The sequence below is a fragment of the Pempheris klunzingeri genome, chromosome 11 (assembly GCF_042242105.1).
Source record: "Pempheris klunzingeri isolate RE-2024b chromosome 11, fPemKlu1.hap1, whole genome shotgun sequence".
Lineage (NCBI taxonomy): Eukaryota > Metazoa > Chordata > Actinopteri > Acropomatiformes > Pempheridae > Pempheris > Pempheris klunzingeri.
The window spans coordinates 25,414,356-25,433,596 of NC_092022.1; the positions used below are offsets into that span (position 1 = coordinate 25,414,356).

General features: G+C 46.8%; 1 protein-coding gene across 1 annotated transcript in view; it reads right to left on the minus strand.

Annotated features, from left to right (window-relative positions):
* Positions 1–14,924, minus strand: part of LOC139209446 (ski oncogene-like) — a 67,154-nt gene extending 52,230 nt beyond the window's left edge. Inside the window, exon 1 of the mRNA XM_070839162.1 lies at positions 13,934–14,924. Coding sequence (XP_070695263.1) covers positions 13,934–14,839 — 906 coding nt within the window. The 5' untranslated portion in view covers positions 14,840–14,924. The remainder of the gene's footprint in view (positions 1–13,933) is intronic.
* Between the last annotated feature and the right edge of the window lie 4,317 nt (positions 14,925–19,241).

A 19,241-nucleotide genomic window follows, 5' to 3' on the forward strand; every position in this document is an offset into this window, starting at 1 on the left:
TCTTCCACACACAGAGTGTGAAATCACACCAGGTGTGTGTGTGTGAGGGAAAAGCATGTGTGCCTGTGCATTCTCAGCTGTGTGTGTCTGCTGGACCTGAGCTGTATTGATTGCTGCAGGAAGTGGAATCTGATGTTTCACGGCGCTTCCTGAGCTGGATGGCTCTGCCACTGACTGTGAAAGCAGTGAGAGGTGGGGGTCTGACGGGGAGGAGGAGGGGGCCTGACACAGGGGCGGTAACCGCTCAGTTCAAGAAAACATGAAAGGTCAAGAGAGAGAGAAAAAGAGCAAAAAGACAGAGTGGTAACACCTCTGGCTCTGTCCTCGGGCCCAGACTAAACACTGCCTCCCATCTCGGCTTCCTCTCAGAACAAACACTGACTCTGCTCTGCGGGAATGAAGAGAAAGCCCTCAGCACTCCTTTATGTCAGACCTGCTGTCTTGCACCACCATAAACTCAGATAGAGTCAAATCTAGAGAACAGGGACCCCAGTACACACCTCAGCCTGACACCAAACACATCTGGGCTGACCACTTGTGATTGGATCTAACCTTCTTGCTCACATTTGATTTCATCTGTGACAAACGTACCCCCTTCTGGAGAGAGAAATGAACATGTGGCCGTGCTGCCAGGGCCAAGGATGAGGCAGATATTCTATTGATTAGGATCGACACAAACGTGTCCCAGTTTGCCAATCACCTCTCATTAGCTGTGGGAGATTCACTGCACTGGTGCTGGGCGGCACATCACACTAATTCCATTATTCAGATTTTCTGTTTATGACTGTGGAGGCTGTGTTATTATAATGTGCACAAAGGCTTATCTTCAGGAGAATGTCATGTGTTTCCACCACACTTGCACACATTAAATCCTGAATAAAATCATCAATCGTGCCCAAACTTGGGAAAATATATATATATAGTATTACCTGAGACGCTCAGACTCTGAGTAAAGACCATCCTCTCTCACTTTCTGCATCTTTCAGTAAAATTGTGTGAACACGGTCCATTTGGCTCCTCTTGTGACATCACACCCCCCACCCCCCCCGATCTAAGGAGGTGAATACCAGGGGATTTACTTCATTTCACAGTTACTGTTGTGTGAGTGTAACATTATTGTCCTGCTTTCTGAACCAGGGCCAGTAGCGGTCCGAGCTCCAGGATGGATCGGTGCCGGCTGTCTGAGGACCGTCGCACTGAAGCTGAAGTGTTGTCCGTTTATTCTGCAGGTCAATCAGCTGAACTTGGCGTTAGCATGTTGCTAAGCTAACTTCTTTCTCCTTCAGAGATGGCAGAGCTGATGCTGAGGGGGGGGCTTAAAGAGGCAGGAGCTACAACGGAGCATTGACAAAGAGGCTGAACAGAGCCATATGCAGTGTGGCAGGATGAGAAGAGCACTGGGAACACTTCAGCATGTGAATAGATTCCTGGAAACCTGGAAATGTGCTAAATATATGTCTCTTCTAATGACACTACAACGTTGGCTCCAGGTTAAATTGGTGCATTGAGGGTTTTTTCTTATCATATCAGCAAATCAATAAGGTTTCACACTTGGTCAAAGAAAAAAAAATCTGGAAAACCATTTCAAGCAATGTAACCAGAGCCTCTCAGTAAAACAGACATCTGGGTTGTAATCACACTAAAACAGACAGAAATAGAGAAATCTGATGGTCTGTGCCCTGTAGGACGGGGGCTGGACGCAGCCTCAGCCCTAGAAGGTAATCCTTTGTGGGAGACGTGCATCGCTGTAGCGACAACGCTGGTGAGAAAAGTGTGACTGCTATGCAAACCACAAGTGCTGACACACACACACACACACACACACACACACACACACACACACACATCTGACCTAATCCTCTGCAGAGCCATGCAGACAACCAGCAGCCTGAAGAGAGGGAACTGGGGAGGGGGGTGGCAAGGTTCAGCTGCATCCCTGACCTCTGCGTGTGTGCATGTGTGTGTGCGTGTGTGTGTGTGTGTGTGTATGCATATGTGTGTGTGTGAGAAGATAATTAAACAGGGCAGACAGATGAGCCCAGCAAGAAGGCTAGAGGTCACATGGGATAAGTCAGCTTGTCCGACTCACTCCCCCCTCTCCTCCCCTCCCCTTCCCCACACGCGCACACACCCACACCCCCCTAGACTGACAGCAGACGTATATAAATGGCAGTGGGCTCTATATAAACACATGTCCTACAGCTCAGGATGGCCTTGGCAGTGCTTCTTTGAAAGAAGACGCTGAGAATGACGTCTTTGTGCTCACTGTGGGTCAGAGGCTGTTACACACTCCACACATTACCTTGTCTTAGAGATCTACAATTACATTAATTATAAGCCGGGGGCTTCAAGAGGTCTATTGTCTGCTCTGCCGGAGTGGAATGAGTGTGTTTGTGTGTGTGTGTGCATAGAAAGAGGATGCCCGCAAAGCCATGTGCAGAAGCCATGCGTACTGTTTGGACCTCTTCGGTGTCTACGCATGTACATGTGTGCTTTACGATAAGAGATGAATGGCGTGGCTGATGGGGGAAGGGCGTGGGATGTGAACTCAAAGGGTTGACTTGAGGAGGGGGGGGTTGGTTGAAACAGAGGAGTGAGTCTGGGCCCGGTGGAGGCTTCCTGAACCTGAGAAGCAGGCGTCTGTGCCAGGAGGAGGGATCTCCTTTCAGCATATTGTTTTATTTAGCATCTGCATGGCCGCTTCATTTGCCAGAGTGCGGCTGGGATGGATTAATTCAGGAGATTGGTGACTTGAAGGGGAGGAATGGCCTGGCCAGTCTGGAGGAAGGATGTTAACCACATTATAAGCCTTTGTTTCCAACACTTCATTCCTGAGGAGTAAACTGAGCCTTCCGAGCCCTTCCCCTTCACTGCCTCAACCAAGAGGCCCTGCTTTGTGCACAAACACACACACACACACACACACACGTGCACGCTCACAAACACCTTCCACCTTGACTTCCTAACAGGCTATAGCTGAGGTGCAGACCCATGTGTGGTTACTGGTGTAAATGCATCCAACACACTGAGATACTATCACTGAGACCACAGTAGGAGCTGGTCTGGGCTGCATAGGACCACCTGCTCTACTGACTCCCAGAAAGTACAGCGATATTAAAGTAATTTCAAATTACTATCAGAAGAAAAAGATGTTAAATAATGTGTAACATCTGGGAGATTTGTATTGAAACATGTCTGAGTCCTGGTAATCGGCACGAATGATGAGTGAGTTTTAAATCTTCAGAATCTCTGTTCACCACATACCTGCTCATTAAAACGTGTCTCTGCTCTCCATCAGGGTGGTTTATGTTGTGGATCTGATTTGGAGTGTGATAATAGGAATAACAATGTCAAAGGAACTTGATGCTGTGATATTGTCGCACTAGGCACAGGCTTCATGTGCAATAGCAAAGCAGCGATGCCTCCCTAATGAGACGTAGCTATGAAATAGATGTTTTAAATGTTTAAATATCTTAAATGAAATGTTCAAAGGACCAGAGTTCATGGAGAAAAACGTTTCGTTCTGCTCTGCCAGCCTAAACTGTTTCCCCCCACCCAGGTTTAATGCTGCTCTACAGTCTCCACTCACTGAATGGAACCAGCCTGAAGCTGCTCTTCATTGACTGGTTTCACTTCAAACCCACTGATCTCACCCTCCAAACTTCCCACATGTTACACTGACTCCACTAACCCAAAATCCTCTTTGAGTTGCAGCGCACCTGGCCTCAAAGCACTTCTTATAAAAGGCCTGTGATAAACAGAGAAAGGTTATAATGGTCAGTCAAAGTTCAGGACAAAGTTGCTTTGTTGGATCAACAGGGCAGGTCAGTCCACCCTCTGATTAATCCAGTTTAAGATTAACCCATTCTGCCATAGCATAACTTAGAGCGGCTGGCTGTAACTATGAGTCAGAGCAGTCGAAACAAAGGTAAAGATGTTTGTAGAGTATATTGCCAGGAAGATACACCTTTTCTGAGAAATGACCTGAATGAAAGGTTGATTTATTTATTCCATTCCCAAAGTAAAGCTGTACACAGAATGCCGGGAGTGCAGCGTCTGGTGCTTTTCTGTTTTATGTACTCAGTGTTGAAACTGAATATTTTGGAGGCATGTTCATAATGTTCAAACACTCTTCTACCATTATACTCCACCCAGTTACCTTGTTAGCTGCCAGACAGCTGGTGGATGGTGTTGCACGCCATTTTATTGTTCCAACTTAAATTGCAAGTGCAGTACTGCAGTGGTCAGTAAGTTCATGAGGAGGTGTTTTCCTTAAATAGAGTTGGAGATCAGTCACGGTGTTATTTTAATCGTTTTACAGCAGCAACTTTTCTGTGTATGAATGTATTCTTAATCAGAGATTGGTAATAAATGTTAATAAAAAGCAGGCAATGTGCTCCATGGCTGTCTCAGCTTTTAGTCTGTTGGTGCTGGACAGCAGCAGCCATGACGCTTCCAGGAAAGATGAGCAAACAGACACAAGAGGGAGGACAGAGGATGGAGGAGGAGGAGGCAAACATTGACCGCTGGTCCATGACTCAGGCGCTTTGGGACCACTGATCATCCCATAGTGGGGGGAGGGAGGGGGTTATCACCTCTATCTGTCCCACAATCACAGATTGAATCCACAGCTGATACCCACCACAAAAGAGGTGACAATGGCTAGCCAGAGGACAGAGGCCACCCCACCCCCACCCAATACTTTCACAACAATACCTCGCAGAGATCCTAGGAGCTGCCCTTCCACATGGCTGAGGCCAAGCCCCCCTGGACCCTCTAAAAGTCAATGTAAAAAAACAAAAATCACAACAAAGGACAAAGTCTGCCCCCACAGAAAATACAGAAATGACACCATGCGCCCTCTCAGACCCTCTCAGTGTCTGACCGCTTGTTCTGAGAGCTGACACATCATTGCTTCAAACACGGCAGTGGAGACTTTAATGCTCCTTCTCACACACAGTAGTGCCTGGAAGAGAAAGATGAAAGCTCCATCAACGGCATTTGGTGCTCAAAGAACTTTGATGGTGATGGATACACACAGAGGAGCAAACCTGCAACCTCAAAGCATTGTGGTGCACACAACAGAAGTCAAGCCAGGTATACAGTGTAAACTTAGTCAGTTCTGGTACTGATTTTACTTGATTCTCGCCTTGTATCATGACAGTAGAGATATGACAGGTGGTAGAAACACTGTACTAGCTAAGGTTAATCCTTTATCTTTAGAATAAAATGATCATGAACCTATTTTTTGGTGTTTACTGCGTCATGGGTTCCCAGAGCAGAATTCCAACAGGATTTACAGGATAATAAAGTACAGGCTATGCAAGTAAAAAAGCTTCATCAAAGGTGTCATTCTGAATTGATTTTTTAAGCCACTGTGTTCAATTTGTATAAAAATGCTTTGCTGCTGTGCCTCTTAAACATTCCACACCCCTCACTACTATCACCATGCCATACCCTTGACTTGAGATGTTGCAGAGGTGCTGAGTTGACTTGGCAGACACCTTCTCTGAGGAATCGTGCCAGTTCAATCAGAAAAAAAGATTACTGCAGTTTATTATTAGCTTGAAAATCTCCCTGTATCTGCCTCCGCCTGTCCTTCCCAACCTTTGAGACGATAATGGAGACACCCTTTTGAAAAAAAATAGTCCACAACAGTCTGAGAGGGACCACTGGCTCCTGACATGGCGTGATGGGAGGATGTTCTAGGCCAAGCCTGGTGGATGTGGTGTCACACACTGCCAGTGCAGCTGACTAGTCTGTGCATGTGTGAGTGTGCGCACGTGTGTGTGTACTTGCATGCGACTCTGTCTGCCTCTGTGTTCATTATAAGACTAAGGAGGCATTGCAGGGGAGGGATCTGTGTGCTGAGTGGATGTCTGTGCTTATATGTGTGCAGTTTGTGTCTGTGTGTGTGTAGGGGATGGGAGGGGAGGGGAGGGGAGGGGGGACATCACTGTGGGAGACAGGCAGATGGGGATGGAAATGAGTAGGCAGCGAGCTCATGCTAATCTCCTCCTACAGTTGATCCAGGCACACATCAAGCACACACACACACGCACACACACAGACGGCTGCGAGTCATACACTCCAGCAGCCTCATGCACTATCACACAGCCAATGAGGCAAAGGATGCTTTGCTGTTCCAGCGGTCCCCGAGTGTCACACACATGCTTAGGAGGTAAACTCAAAATCTGAGAGCACCTTTCTTCACACAGACATTCATTTCATGACATCACATCACATCCCGGTGCTGGTGGATGGTAATTTTTCTTGGATATTAGTGTGTGTGTGTGTGTGTGTGTGTGTGTGTGTGTGACAGAGAGTCTAGCTACCTTCGTCAGACAGCCATCTGCCCCATGGGAGCTCAGCGGCACGTGATTGGCCAACTGTGCTTCAAGGGAGGCGAGGGGTGAGGTGGGTCACCTCTTTATTTGGGGAGGGAAAGGTCATGTGGTGCTGGCTGCACTCCTACATATGGATACACAGGGGGGGAAATGGGTGGGGGGTGGGGCAACTCTAGGGCCCAAAACTGCTGTCACAAACAAAGGGCGCTCTCCTAGGCTGACACAGCACAAAGTAAGCCCCCCCATCCCACCATTCCATCTTGCAATGAAAGCTGCTCTGGCAGTATTTCCCCGTTTGAAGCCCACATCTTAAAATCAACGGTGCAGTTTATCCAGCTGTTCATCACCAAACATTCACATGTAGGCTGCTTTTAATGATCACATCTGGACCTCCTTACCAGTTAACAACCACACCAGCCAGAGCTTGAGGAATCAATAGCTTTTTTTTGGGGGGGGGGGGGGGTTAAAAGTACTAAAAGGTTGAGAAAAACAGAACAAAACAATGGCAGTACTTTCTTAAGCGAAGCATGTCCTTCAGGGATATCAGATGAGACGTCCCTCAAGCGGCACTACAGTCACATCTTTCCCAACACTTCATATGGAAGTGGAGAAAAAAAAAAAAAGTGGGATCTCACTTTAGCTATGCTATGCAACACACGCCTCCACGCCAAAACAAACGGACAGCGTAACCGTTCTCAGATACGACTCGGAATGTTATCATGCATGCAATCCATACACAAATGGTGGAGAAGCCAACCCCATCCAGACCCACACTGTAAACTCCCAGACTGATAACAGTAGGGGCTTCCAAGTGACAGGACGCCTCTGTGTCTTGGTTAAACGCTCACTGAGGATTAACCCATTGCATTTTAAATCCTGTTTTTGCATTGTGTAGATGGTGGAGTAAAAGGCCACCCTTGCAGTTGAAACATTTCTATTTTTAAAAGATATCTTTTCACCTGCCAGTTGGTTAAAGTCTGTGTGTAGCTTGAAGCTTTCTGTAGCTTGGCGAACAGAAAAATTCAAATATGCGTGATGCTGGCTTCATCTGAGCATCACTGATGCATCCCCGGTAAAGACGCTGCAGGGCGGATTAAAGGAGGCAAAAGGTTGGTGGAGGGCGCTTGGGGATGTGTAGTTAAGACAAAAGCTGGGCTTACAGGCCATGTGAGTTGATGAATATTTCAGAGACCCTCTCATTAAATAAACACACCGGACCTCACCGCCTACGGTAACCTACCATCAATATTAAATGCCCACAAAAAACTGTCACCGTGTTGTTCATAAGCTAATGGTCAGGTCACACATCAGACTGAGGAAGCCCTTCTCTTCCATGCAACGCCTGGCGGAGGTCAGCGGGTTCTTCCCTCCGTGCCGCTGTTACAATAATCTCAATGAGACACGCTCAAGGTCCTTCCAAGACTTAAGAATAGCCACTGCAAGCCGAGTGTGCTTGTTGGCGTCGTGCTTTATCGGAGGGCTATGAATATTCTGACAGGGATTTCACAGAGTGGGAGGAAATACTTTATTTCCACGCATGCTCTTGGCTTCTCAAACACATTTGCTCTGAGCTTTGCATGCAACACAGACAGCTTGCATGCATGGTTGCCTACACCATCGTGTACTACTTCTTAGGAGCCCTTTTCTTCCCTCCTCCTTCTCTGAATGGATGGCGGGTGGGTGGGAGGTTACCCCGTTGCCCCAGAGAGCCTTGTCTTCCTTCCCCTCGCCTCCTCCTGCGCACAAAGACCGGCTACAACTGACCACTTCTTCATGGAGCACTCGACCGGCCGCTCCATCCATTTGTCACATGAAGACTGTGCTGATGGATGGAGAAGCCAGTGGGCCCGGGGGAGAGGGGGATGGGGGTGGAGGGCAGACAATGGCTGCCAATGAATGCTTCCACTCCTCCTTTTCTTGCTCTTCACCACCATTCTCTCTTCCTAGATAAGACCTGAGCTATTTGTTAAATGTAGCTGTGATGTTGACGTTTTTGTGCTCGGTGGGCGTATAAGATCACCTGAGACAGGTCTGCGATGCCACTTCAACTAAAACTAAACATTACTTAAAGTTATCAGTAGTTTTTTTTAATTACTGCCCAAAGTTGAACCTTGAAAATAGAATTAGGGGATCAAATTCTGGGTAGGACTGGATATTGTTTACAATTCCTGATGTGCCTGTGATCCGATACCACTAATATTCTCAATTCCTTACTTTAAGAGGTACAATGATTTTCTATGACAAAGTCAGAGTTAGAAATAATGTCAAATCTTGTCCAAGCACAAGCAGCTAATCTAGAAGTTTGTCTAAAATTCTGATTCAGTGAGGATACCAAAGAATGACAGACAAGAAAAAATAATAAATTACAAACAAGAATAGGCAAACAAGATGACTAGTCATTCAATGCCCGTTTCTGGTAGTTGACAACTTTCTATACCCAATGTGATGAGCACATTTTGGTCAGTAAGAAAATAGTATTGGGGGGGGCGGTTGTGGCGGAGATAGAGCGGGTCGTCCATCAATCAGAAGGCTGCTAATCAATCCCCAGATCCTATGAGTCCGCATGTTGAAGTGTCCTTGGGCAAGACACTGAACCCCAACTTGCTCCTGAAGTGGTTTCAGTGTGTGAATGTATCTCCTCCAACTTAGATTCCTCCTGAATGAATGATGTGTGAATGGGTGAATGAGGATGTGATGAAAAAGTGCTTTGAGTGGTCAATTTCTAGAAAGGCCATTTACTATTTAGGTACAATACCAAGCCCCAACAATGGGGGCCTAAAGAAAGTCATCAAAATGTTTTCATGATTTCAAAAAGAAGCCATCATTGGGCATTTTGAAGGCTGAGAAATACACCCAACGTGACCATGGCTTGGCCTGTCAAGTGATAGTCAAGTCAGAATCCTACAACAACCACCACCACTCACAGTTTTCTAGATGCTTTCATCCCTTGTGCCCAATAAGGCAGCAAATGGGAAAATCCAATTTTGTTCACAGAAGTGTAAAATCCTTGAAATAAACAGCTTCTGGCAGGGAGACATGCCGTATGAAAAGAATCACTGCACTTAATTCATTTTCCACTGCTCATTCAATGGCAGCCTTCTGAAAGATTTTCCAGACAACACAACAAGCTGTATAACCTGTGATGCTCTGCCACTCTCTCTCCCTCCTTCTCATGTGTGTCAAAGTGCCTTCCTGTCTCCGGCTGAGGTGGAAACACAGGCTGAGACAGACGTTTAAAGGCGCATCAAAACCGCACGGACTTTTCATCTCACAACACAATTGTTCCTCAAAGTTTCTGCTGAGGAGCCTTCGAGCGCAGCCGCTCTTCTCTTCGCTGAGTGTTTTCTCCAGAAAAACGGAAAAAAGAGCCAAGTGATTTGTGCAGTTGATTTCCTGCATTAGGGAAGGAAAATGAAAGAGCTTTGGAAAAGCAGCAGCATATGTGGAAAGTAATTAGCAAAAGTTTTAGCACACAAGCTTAACTACTAATTAAACACCGTCTTTTTAATTGACTTTAATTTGCATACCAGGCTAAGAATGGTACAGTCCAACTCATTAAAAGGCTGTTTTTCTTCGTGAAGTCTCCCATCAATAGCTCGATTTTTGGCAGGATAACACGTCACTTATCGTTCATTTCCGAGTCAACTAGCCAGTGAAGTGTGTTGGTCCGTCACTCCAGTTTAAGTGAGCTCCAGACGTGATGGAGTTTTCAATCAAAGTCAACTTAAAGACACTTGAATGTCAATGTGGCATTGATCTCTGCGACCCTCAGCCATAGCCGACAGCACGGACTGACTGGCCTCCATTAGAAACAGACTGGCAGCCTGGCCGGGCAGCAGGGCTCATTATATAGGTCTAATTGAATTGGTGGTTTCCTTGTTTTTAAAAGCTCTGAGGATAATTTCTAAATTCTACAACAGAACAGGCAAATAGAAAACCATCAAAACAGAAAAAGCTGCATTGAATCTCTTGAAAACACGTATCTTCACATCCACGCAGTAAGGACAAAACAAGGCTCTGCCACGGTCACGTTTTGCCAAACAGCCGTAGAAAGAGAATGGAAATATTCCCTGAGCAGCCATTGTGATGCACAGCCACCAGCTGTTGTCCTGTCCACCGCGTGGACATGGCTGGCTGTCAGCAGGCTTAGCCAGCACTGCGCCTTGCATATGAAACAGGACATGGGCCTATATCCCCTCAGGGAGTTCACTTCCTCTGAGCCCCCACCACCACCACCACAGCCCCATCTCCCTCCTGAAACAAGCAGCCCGTTCAGCTGGAGGCCAGATATTCTGAGCAGCAGTGGGGGCTTCTCAGGGGTGGGGGTGGCTGTGGAAGTAAAAGGGGAAGTTTTAGCTCGTGCACGTTAGAATGTCAGCTAAACATTCGACTGCTTTGGAACCAAACCCACCTACGATTAAAAGCTGCGACTCCTTTTTTTTTTCACATTTTCAGGCTTTAAGAGTTCCATGTTAGAAGACTGGGGCACTTTCGGTTTAGCTTCTTCTACAGTAAGCCACAGGAAAAGGCATGGAAGCAGCTTGCAGGAATGTGCTGGCTGTCAGCGCAGTAACATAACATATGTGGAGCATAAACACAAAATGGCCTCTACCCCGCTTTATTGTTCTTGCGGAATTCTTTCGTCTGACTCTAAACAAATCACTTCTCACCACTAATCATTGGATGAGGAGGGAATCTGGACTTTCAGCAGCGAGTAGCAGAGTCATGGTTGACTGTAAGACTGTAAGGACGTTTCATTCAAGCCCGGTAAGCGAGCTTTAATACCGTGAAAAACGTGTTCACCTCTCTGAAGGAGTGGCAGCTCTGGAATGTAAGCACAGACTGACTGCCTGTCTGCCTCAAATGAGCATTCATCTGCAATAGAAATGCGGTGCCTAATTCCATGACTTTAACAACCGAAAATGCATCTATTTCCAAAACTGAAGGAGCTTTTCCAAACACACACCGACACTGAACAGGATCCTCTCTATTTGGGGAGGTGACACAAAAAAAAGTCTGATGTAACCTTTCAGATTTTGAACATAAAACTTGAGCTTCTGCCCCCCAATTCTCTTCCTCATAGACCTTAAAAACACGGACTGTGCAGAAATCACATCATCTTGAAGGCGAATTATAAAGTTAGCAACGTACTAAATCTGCAGCCGCAATCCTTATCTAAACATCCTGATGCGGAAAGCCACTGATTATGTGTGCCACCCACAAGTGTACCAGCCAGAAACCAAAAGAGTCGCGGCCAAGGGCAGCTGAGAGGAGTGTTCCACACCCAGAGCCTAAACTAATTTAAACAATTCAATAGTTCACTGCATTTGCTCACTGCTGTTTACAATCAGCGCTGAGGTCCACATCCTCTAAGATAAGAACACGCTGCAAATTCACACATCTTCCACGAAGCTAGACATGCCGCAAGAAGTGAAAAACTGTTTTTAATCAAAGGGTCTGCGAGTCTGCTCTGTGCATGTGTATGCTTCAGAGGGAAGCTCTCAAAAGAGCGTCTGCAAGGACAGAAGAGCAGTAATATCACTTCCTGTGTCTGTCTGCATGTGGGTTTGCTGCTAACACTTTTGTAACGGCCTCATTAATATTCACAGAGCCGCCTGGTTCCTCTGCCGACAGCACGCCGATGATGGCATTTTCCTGTGTGCTGAAAGGTAGAAGGCGGCACGACGCAGTCTAACACTTTGCCTCGCATCCTCCAAGAACATTTTCAAAGTTCCTCGGCTGTGCTGAAATGTGCTGACAAAGGGGAGCTCTGTTGCCACAAGTTTAGCAATATTCCTGAACTCCTACCCAGCATGAATTCCCTCATTAGTGTTTCTTGAAACAGGGTACTTGAGGAAAAAAGGAGTCGAATTAAAAAGTGGGGTAGAGACTCAAATGAGCCTTGGGCTTAACACTCGGGTGCCCCGTCGGCACTTATAAAAATAGAAGAGGCCCCTTAAAGTGGGGGTCCTTGAGGTGTGCCCACTCAAGTCTGAATGAAAGTGTGTGCCAAGAGTGGGTATTCACCATGCATGGCAGGACTTTGGCACTCTTCAGGCCTTCAAGGGCGTCCCTGATTTCTCTTTCTTTGGCAGATTCCTGTGAGAGAAGCCTCGGTGGAGGACTGGAGGGAAGCTGCTTGTAAACACTGCAGTTGCTTTCTGTGTCTCATCAACAAGTCTGCTGCCCCCAGAAGTCCACTCAGGTTTCAATCAGACCGGAGCAAAAAGTAGGTGAGCGAGTGTGTATGTCAGAGGTGGTGGCAGGCCTGGGGTAGGTGGATGCTGGGGGGGGGAAGGGGTCTGATGTTTGCCTGAATGCTCCCCTTTGTTGGGATCATATTATGTTTCCACCACAATACTTCTAAACCCTGCTTCATCAACTCCATTCATGTGTAACAGTTCATGCAAATGGCTGCACTAGCCTTTTTTTCTGGGGGGGATGGGGAGGGGGGGGGGGGGGGTTCTTTTATCAATCTACCACCCAACTACACTCTCTCCAAACTCCTGTCTGTGCACCATCACACAGATTATAAGCCCCCAATACAACTTTACAGTTAGTTAAAGCAGAGCAGGGGCAGCGTCTACAGCCAGACTGTGTCTCCACCACCTCAGCTGGTCCGAAACAGTGCCGACACCTGCGTGTATGTTCTGAACATCAGTGTCAGAACGATCTCCATTTAAGGGAATTAAAGGATGTGGATACAACCGGAGATAAAAATGAAAAGCTGTCAGCGCTGATAGAAGCACTGATTAAACCTACAGGAAGCTCGACATGACAGCCAGAGGAGCATCACAGCACACATCTAATGTGACACACAAGGCTTCACACACACACACACACACATGAAACTGGCAACTAGTGTCATAATAACCATAATGACCACTGTTGGCCAATCACATCCCTTTGTGGGAATACAGACACTGAAAGAACAACCAGAAATGTGGACTGACCACTTAAGAGAGAGAGTATACATGACAGACTGGGAGGAAGGAGGTCCTGTTCACTCTTAATACATGAGGAATTATTTCCTCACTTACATGTGAATCTGTGTTTAATGCCCCCCCCCCACCCCTCCTTCCTGCTGTTTACTGATGCCTATTGAACCATTTCTGGCTAAATGAGTTTGTATTTACAGTTGAGGCCAATAAAGAGCAGCCTGAGAGGTGTTTCACAGGCAAATAATGGCTTTATTGCCACCAGAGGCGTTTTGTTGTCACTGCTGGGTGAGGCCCAATTAGTAACAATATGTCAATGATGACCAAATACTGAGTGGTTCCCTTACAGGAGGGGGTCACCGACACAACCAGCATCCATATGATAAGTTTTGGCATTTTAGAAACCTTTTTCATACACGCTTTTACTGGGGCGGTTCTACATTTTGTGACCCCCGCTCCCAGGAAACAACAGGGACCACCAGGACCAGTTCTCAGGCTGCGGATCACAACCACAGAGCCGGTGCCCCCAGCAGACCCTCCAGCTGGGACAGTTTGAGGTTGTGTGCAGTGAAACTTTGCTGCACAGTCCCATGTGTGTCCACCACCTGGGTGCTGAGAAGACAGTGAACATGAAGGAAGCCCACTCACCCTGGACGATGCTTTCCTCTTGTACTTGTTGGCGAAGTCAAACTTCTCCTTGATCTCGTCCAGGAGCTGCTCCAGACGGGCCTTCTCCTCTTTCCCCGTGTAATCCTGGCCCAGGAGGATGTACGCCCTCCAGTTGGCCGAGTCGAAGCCCCAGTGGCAAGTCCTGTTCTCCTGCGCCTTGTGACTGTGCACCACGAACTTGTGGGTCGGGTACATGAGTCTGCAGTCCATGCACTGGATGCACGCTGCGTTGGGGCTGGTGTACAGCTCCGGCACAAACAAGCCCTTGCACTTGCCGAAGCACTCGTGGTAGACTTTGAAGCTCCTCTCGGTGAGCTCCAGCTCCAGCGAGCCTCCGCTCAGGTCCTTCTTGCAGCGCGGCGGGTAGGCGCCTCCGTAGATCAGGGCGTTGCAGAGCCGCTCCGCGTCCGTCTTGGTGATGAGGCCGCAGGACGGCGCCGAGAAGGGCAGGATCCCCATGACTTTGAGGATCTCCAGCTGGTCCGCCGTGCAGCGGGAGCAGTAGATGTGCAGCTCGTCGCACACCGAGTTGATCTGCTGCAGGGTGAAGTCCCGCAGCACCGTGTTGAGGATCTGCGGCAGGCACAGGCGCTTCTCCCCGCCGACCACAAAGCACGAGATGGTCTCGCCCTCCAGCACCGTCTCGCACCTCTCCGTGGAGCGGTCCGACGGGATGAAGAGCGGGCCCGGCATCACCGGCGGCGGCAGATGCTGCAGAACCGGTTCGGGCTCCTTGCCGTCCTTCTTGAAGAGGAGCTCATGTTGCCACCGGGCAGAGAAAGCCGCCGGTCCGCCCAGAGAGCTCATAGAGCTGAGGTGAAACTGCTTCAGAGTTTGTTGCAGTCCCGGATGAGGCTGGAAGCTCTGCCGACTTACAGTCTCCATGTTTTTCCAGCAACTTTAGAAGCGTAAATCCTTCTCGTCGTCGACCGGGAATCACGCGTACCTCTCCGTGTGTGAACCAGGTAAATCCACGGGGTCCCACAGCTGAGCCGAGCCGCCACGCGCTTCATCAAACATCCAGTAAAAAGTCCCAGACGGCGCGTCTCCACTTTTACTCCCGACACTAGTGAGAGAACAGCGGCCGGTCGCTCCCTGCAGCGGCTCGCTGACTGTCCATACCTGGGGGGTGGTGGTGGTGGTGGTGGTGGAGGGAGGGAGGGGGGGGAGGCTCTCCAAACTCCACGCGAGCCAAAAGTTCCGTTTGCTGAATTCCAGCGCGAGGCAGCAGGAAGAGAGTCGGTCGATGCTGCTCGATAGAAAATCCTTCTTTGAGGCTCTTTCCGCTGTCGAGGACCGCAGCGATCCGCTCGGCGTGCCCCCGCAGTTCACTGTGACTGTGGAGAGGAGCAGTCTGAGAGCCAGCCTCCCTCCCCCTCCTCCTCCTCCTGCCTCCCCCTCCCTCCCTCCCTCCAGCTCTCTCTCTCTCTCTCTCCCTCCCCCCTCCGTGTTTGTGTGTCTGGCTCAGTCATTGAATCCCAGCCAGGAATGTGAGTGACTCTGCAGGCAGGCTGGGCTCTTCCAGGAACAAGCCGTCCCCCCCACCTCCCTCCCTCCCTCTCTCTCTGTCTCCCTCCCTCCCCTCCTGCCCCGCGGAGAGCAGGGGGAGGAAAAAGAAGCGAGAGAGATGAAGACCGAGGCTGCGTTCAGGTGGTGTGGGAAAAAAAGTTCATCAAAACGTTCATCTAAAAGTAGAAATACATGCAGCGGTGGTGGAAAAGTCTGCAGGAGGTTTACTGAGAGAAGAAACACTGTGAAACCCTTCAGAGCAGTCAGTCCCTGACATGTCTCCAAAAGAATAAGAATAAACTTCAAACACAAAAGTAAAATGTGTTGTTTTGTTTTGTTTCACTTACTTTGCACACTTCATCTCACACACTGTGACACTTCTATCAAATTTGGACTTTTCAATCTGTACTTTTTGTTTTAAAAAAAAAGGGACAGACTATTTAATTGTACAATTTCCTCCGGGATAAATAAAGGCGGTTTTATTCTTATTCTTATTCTTAAAATATAAATATATAAAAGTATGAATAATAAAAAAGATGTATTAAAAATTATTATTACAAATTATTACACAGAGGTAAATTACTGCACCAGGTGAGTCCAGAGTCTTATAATAATAATAATAATAATATAGGGAGAGTGGAAAGTGCAAATGCTCAGGTAAAGGGCATGCACATCAAAACTGTACCTAAGTACATGTCTTCAAGTATTTCCATTTTATGCCAATAAATGCTCAAAGCATTGACACCACATCTAACAGATGTGATGAAATATCTAGTGACTTATATGACTCAGAAAAAGACCACGACCCTGTTACGTATACATTGCTGCAGTGGTGTAGTAAGACTCTGTGTTAATGCCTCTGTACTTTTTCTCAAGCAAACATTTAAATGCAGGATTGTAATCGGCCTGTTATTTATCCCTCTTTATATTTCATGTTTAATTGAAGGATGTGAATAGTTGTTCAGCCACTGACTTCGCTGATTATTTGGTCACAGTACCAATTAGTGACTGTATTCAAGATCCACACTCACTCCACATGTGACTGAAGGTCTCTGGACCAGCTGAAATTTGAGATGAACGGGATTTCCAAACAGGAAGCTCATATTTACCATCTTTACCCACGGGCCCTGAATGTAGCAGAAGAATAAGGAGGTTTATGTGAATCATTTTGTTCACAGCTGTAGAGAGAAAAAAAAAAAAAAAAAAAAAGCCCAAAGAGGATGGGTGGTGTTTTGCGAGACAAGACAAATTTAGCTTTGGAAGGGGAAACGCAAATTGCAAGACTGACTGCGGTTTATTTATTTTCCCTTCTGCTTGAACGTGTTAAAATTGTTTGGCAAGAAGCGGTGAATAAACAAGTTTCATGTGTTGGCAACCTTGAGAGAAAACCCTGCTAATGAAATGATGAGAGAACAATTTTTTCTCTTTTGTTTTTCACGGATGATGAGCCATTAACAACAAAATCAGTAGCACAGTCAACAAACATGAGTATATACTGTTCATTCTTTTGACCATTTCACCAGTGTGAACTTCTGAATGTGTAAATTCGTACGTAGTTTGAAAGCGTTGTTACAAAGCTTCAGATGTTCAGTCACCATTATTGGATTACATTGGGTAAAAGGATGCTGGGTTGCTCCAGTGTTGCTCAGGGATGAGTAAGTCAGGAGTTTTGGGATCACCTTGTGTAAAAGTGTACCAGCCCACTTCATTCTGAAATATCCAGAGGACTTGTAGAGTTCTGTCTAAGGTTGACTTTGACACATCATCTCTACATGTTTTGTCCCTCAGAAGTTAGAGTAAAGCAGAAGTATGCTGATATATTATTGGCTGACAAATGAAAACCTAGTGACCCAACCTGACGGGGTCATTTGTCCAGAGCAACTCCAGCACTGAGGAAGAAGTTTGCTGTTCCTGTGGCGTCCCCTAGCCAAACACTGCTGTAACTACAACATGATGATGATGGCAGGGGGGCAAGATTGTCCCACCGCAGGCCAGCACCACCCGAGGGACAAATCTAAGAGGACATTTGATTATGTACGGACGCTGTGTACTCCTCTTATGTAAGAACTCACAAGAAAAGAAAGCAATAACATTCAAAACAAGAGAAGAGAGGGGAGCTGAAGAACGCAGAAACAGTGTGAAAATGTATTATGTGGAATATGTGCATAAATGCAGGCACTTAGTGAAATGAGGAAGACAGGAGAGGCTTGGATCAGCAGCTAGTGGAGCCCAGCGCTCTTCCTCAGGCAGCATCAAGGAGTTTGTGCAGACACGTCTGTAGAGAAAAGGGAGGAAGTGACGTGATCAGTGCGCCATGAAATACAGCTGTTAATGCATAACAGTGGCAGGATGCTGGCTTCATTGATTTAAACAAGTATTACGTCCCAAACAAACAGCTTTAACACAAAAAACTGCAATATTTCAAAGGGTGGCCCTGCTGAACCTAAAGTAAGTGTGTGTGTGTGAGTTTCGCTCATGTACAGCTAAGACAGGGAGTGTATGTGGCTCATGTAGTGAGGCCAGATGATGTTTTATTAGTCCCCGCTTTGTGGAGGGCCTTGATTTATCTTGAGAGGTTGGTGTCCTGTAGGGGGCGATAGAGGATGAACGCTCCCATGGTTTTACTCCTCTGTTTTTTAAGTGTGGTGATGTTTGGGTGGCTGCGCCCACACTCCTGGAACCTCACCATCATTTCTCAGGCTTTAGAGATGAATTCAGTTTTACTGAAACAGTCAACTCATGCAAAAGAAGTGGCCCATTGATGGACTGTCTCTCTGTAGGGAGGAGGCTGGTTCCTGAATATTGTTGTCCGTAGGTAGTCAAGTCAAGTGAAACTTAATTATCCCACCAGGGGGAAAAGTGGCTGCAGCCAGGTATATAAAAGCATTCATCATGAGAAAGGACAAACAAGCACAATCACATAATGCAGTTATTGTTTATGTTGTAATTATTCTGCTTCCTGTTTATCGCTCAGTGATGTATTGATGGCAAATCTAGGTTTGTGATTCCAAATGTTTGTGTGCATATGAATGCAGAATCTGTTGGCAACAGACAAGATGTTGGTATCAGAAGTGTTCTGGTTTCATCTGTAGTCTGTTTGTCGTCTGAGTTGTATTGACCAATCATGTTTAAGCAGCGATCTGCATGGAGCTGAATAAACACTGGCTGAGATGAAGCCTCACAGCCTTTAATGGTGCAAACAGAGTAGGAGTCAGTCATCAGAGTCAAACTGGACAAAGATATGAGGCAAACTACTGTTTGAGCAGCTATAACTGGATACCTGCTCAAACAGGGGTTCAAATCAGAGTTACTGTGGTCAGACAGTTGATTCGAGATGATCCAGGCCTGCACAAAAGTGATCACCGGTGATCACAGTGCATGCTGGTTAGATTTGTGCCACACTTCATCAACACTTGCTCTGTTGTTGCCAACGATAACCTCATAAGATCAGGGCAGCCACAGTTTTAGAGTAAGGGCATGATGGGAAATGCCTGGCTGTTGCCTGATCAAAGAGCTGATTGGCTCTAAGTTATGACCACAAACGCCACATTTTGTAGAAAAAAACGAATTTTCTAGTGAATTGTCATATTTAAGGCTAATTTGGTCTCATGTTGAGCAATAAAGATGTAATCTGTTAACTAACATCCAATGTGTGGTTTAGAATGATAGTAATACTCAGAATTATAGATTATTTATATGACATTACACATGAGCGAAAAGGACTACGGATGGAAAACCACATTCCCACATTGCAAACATAAATCCATCAGTGAAGATC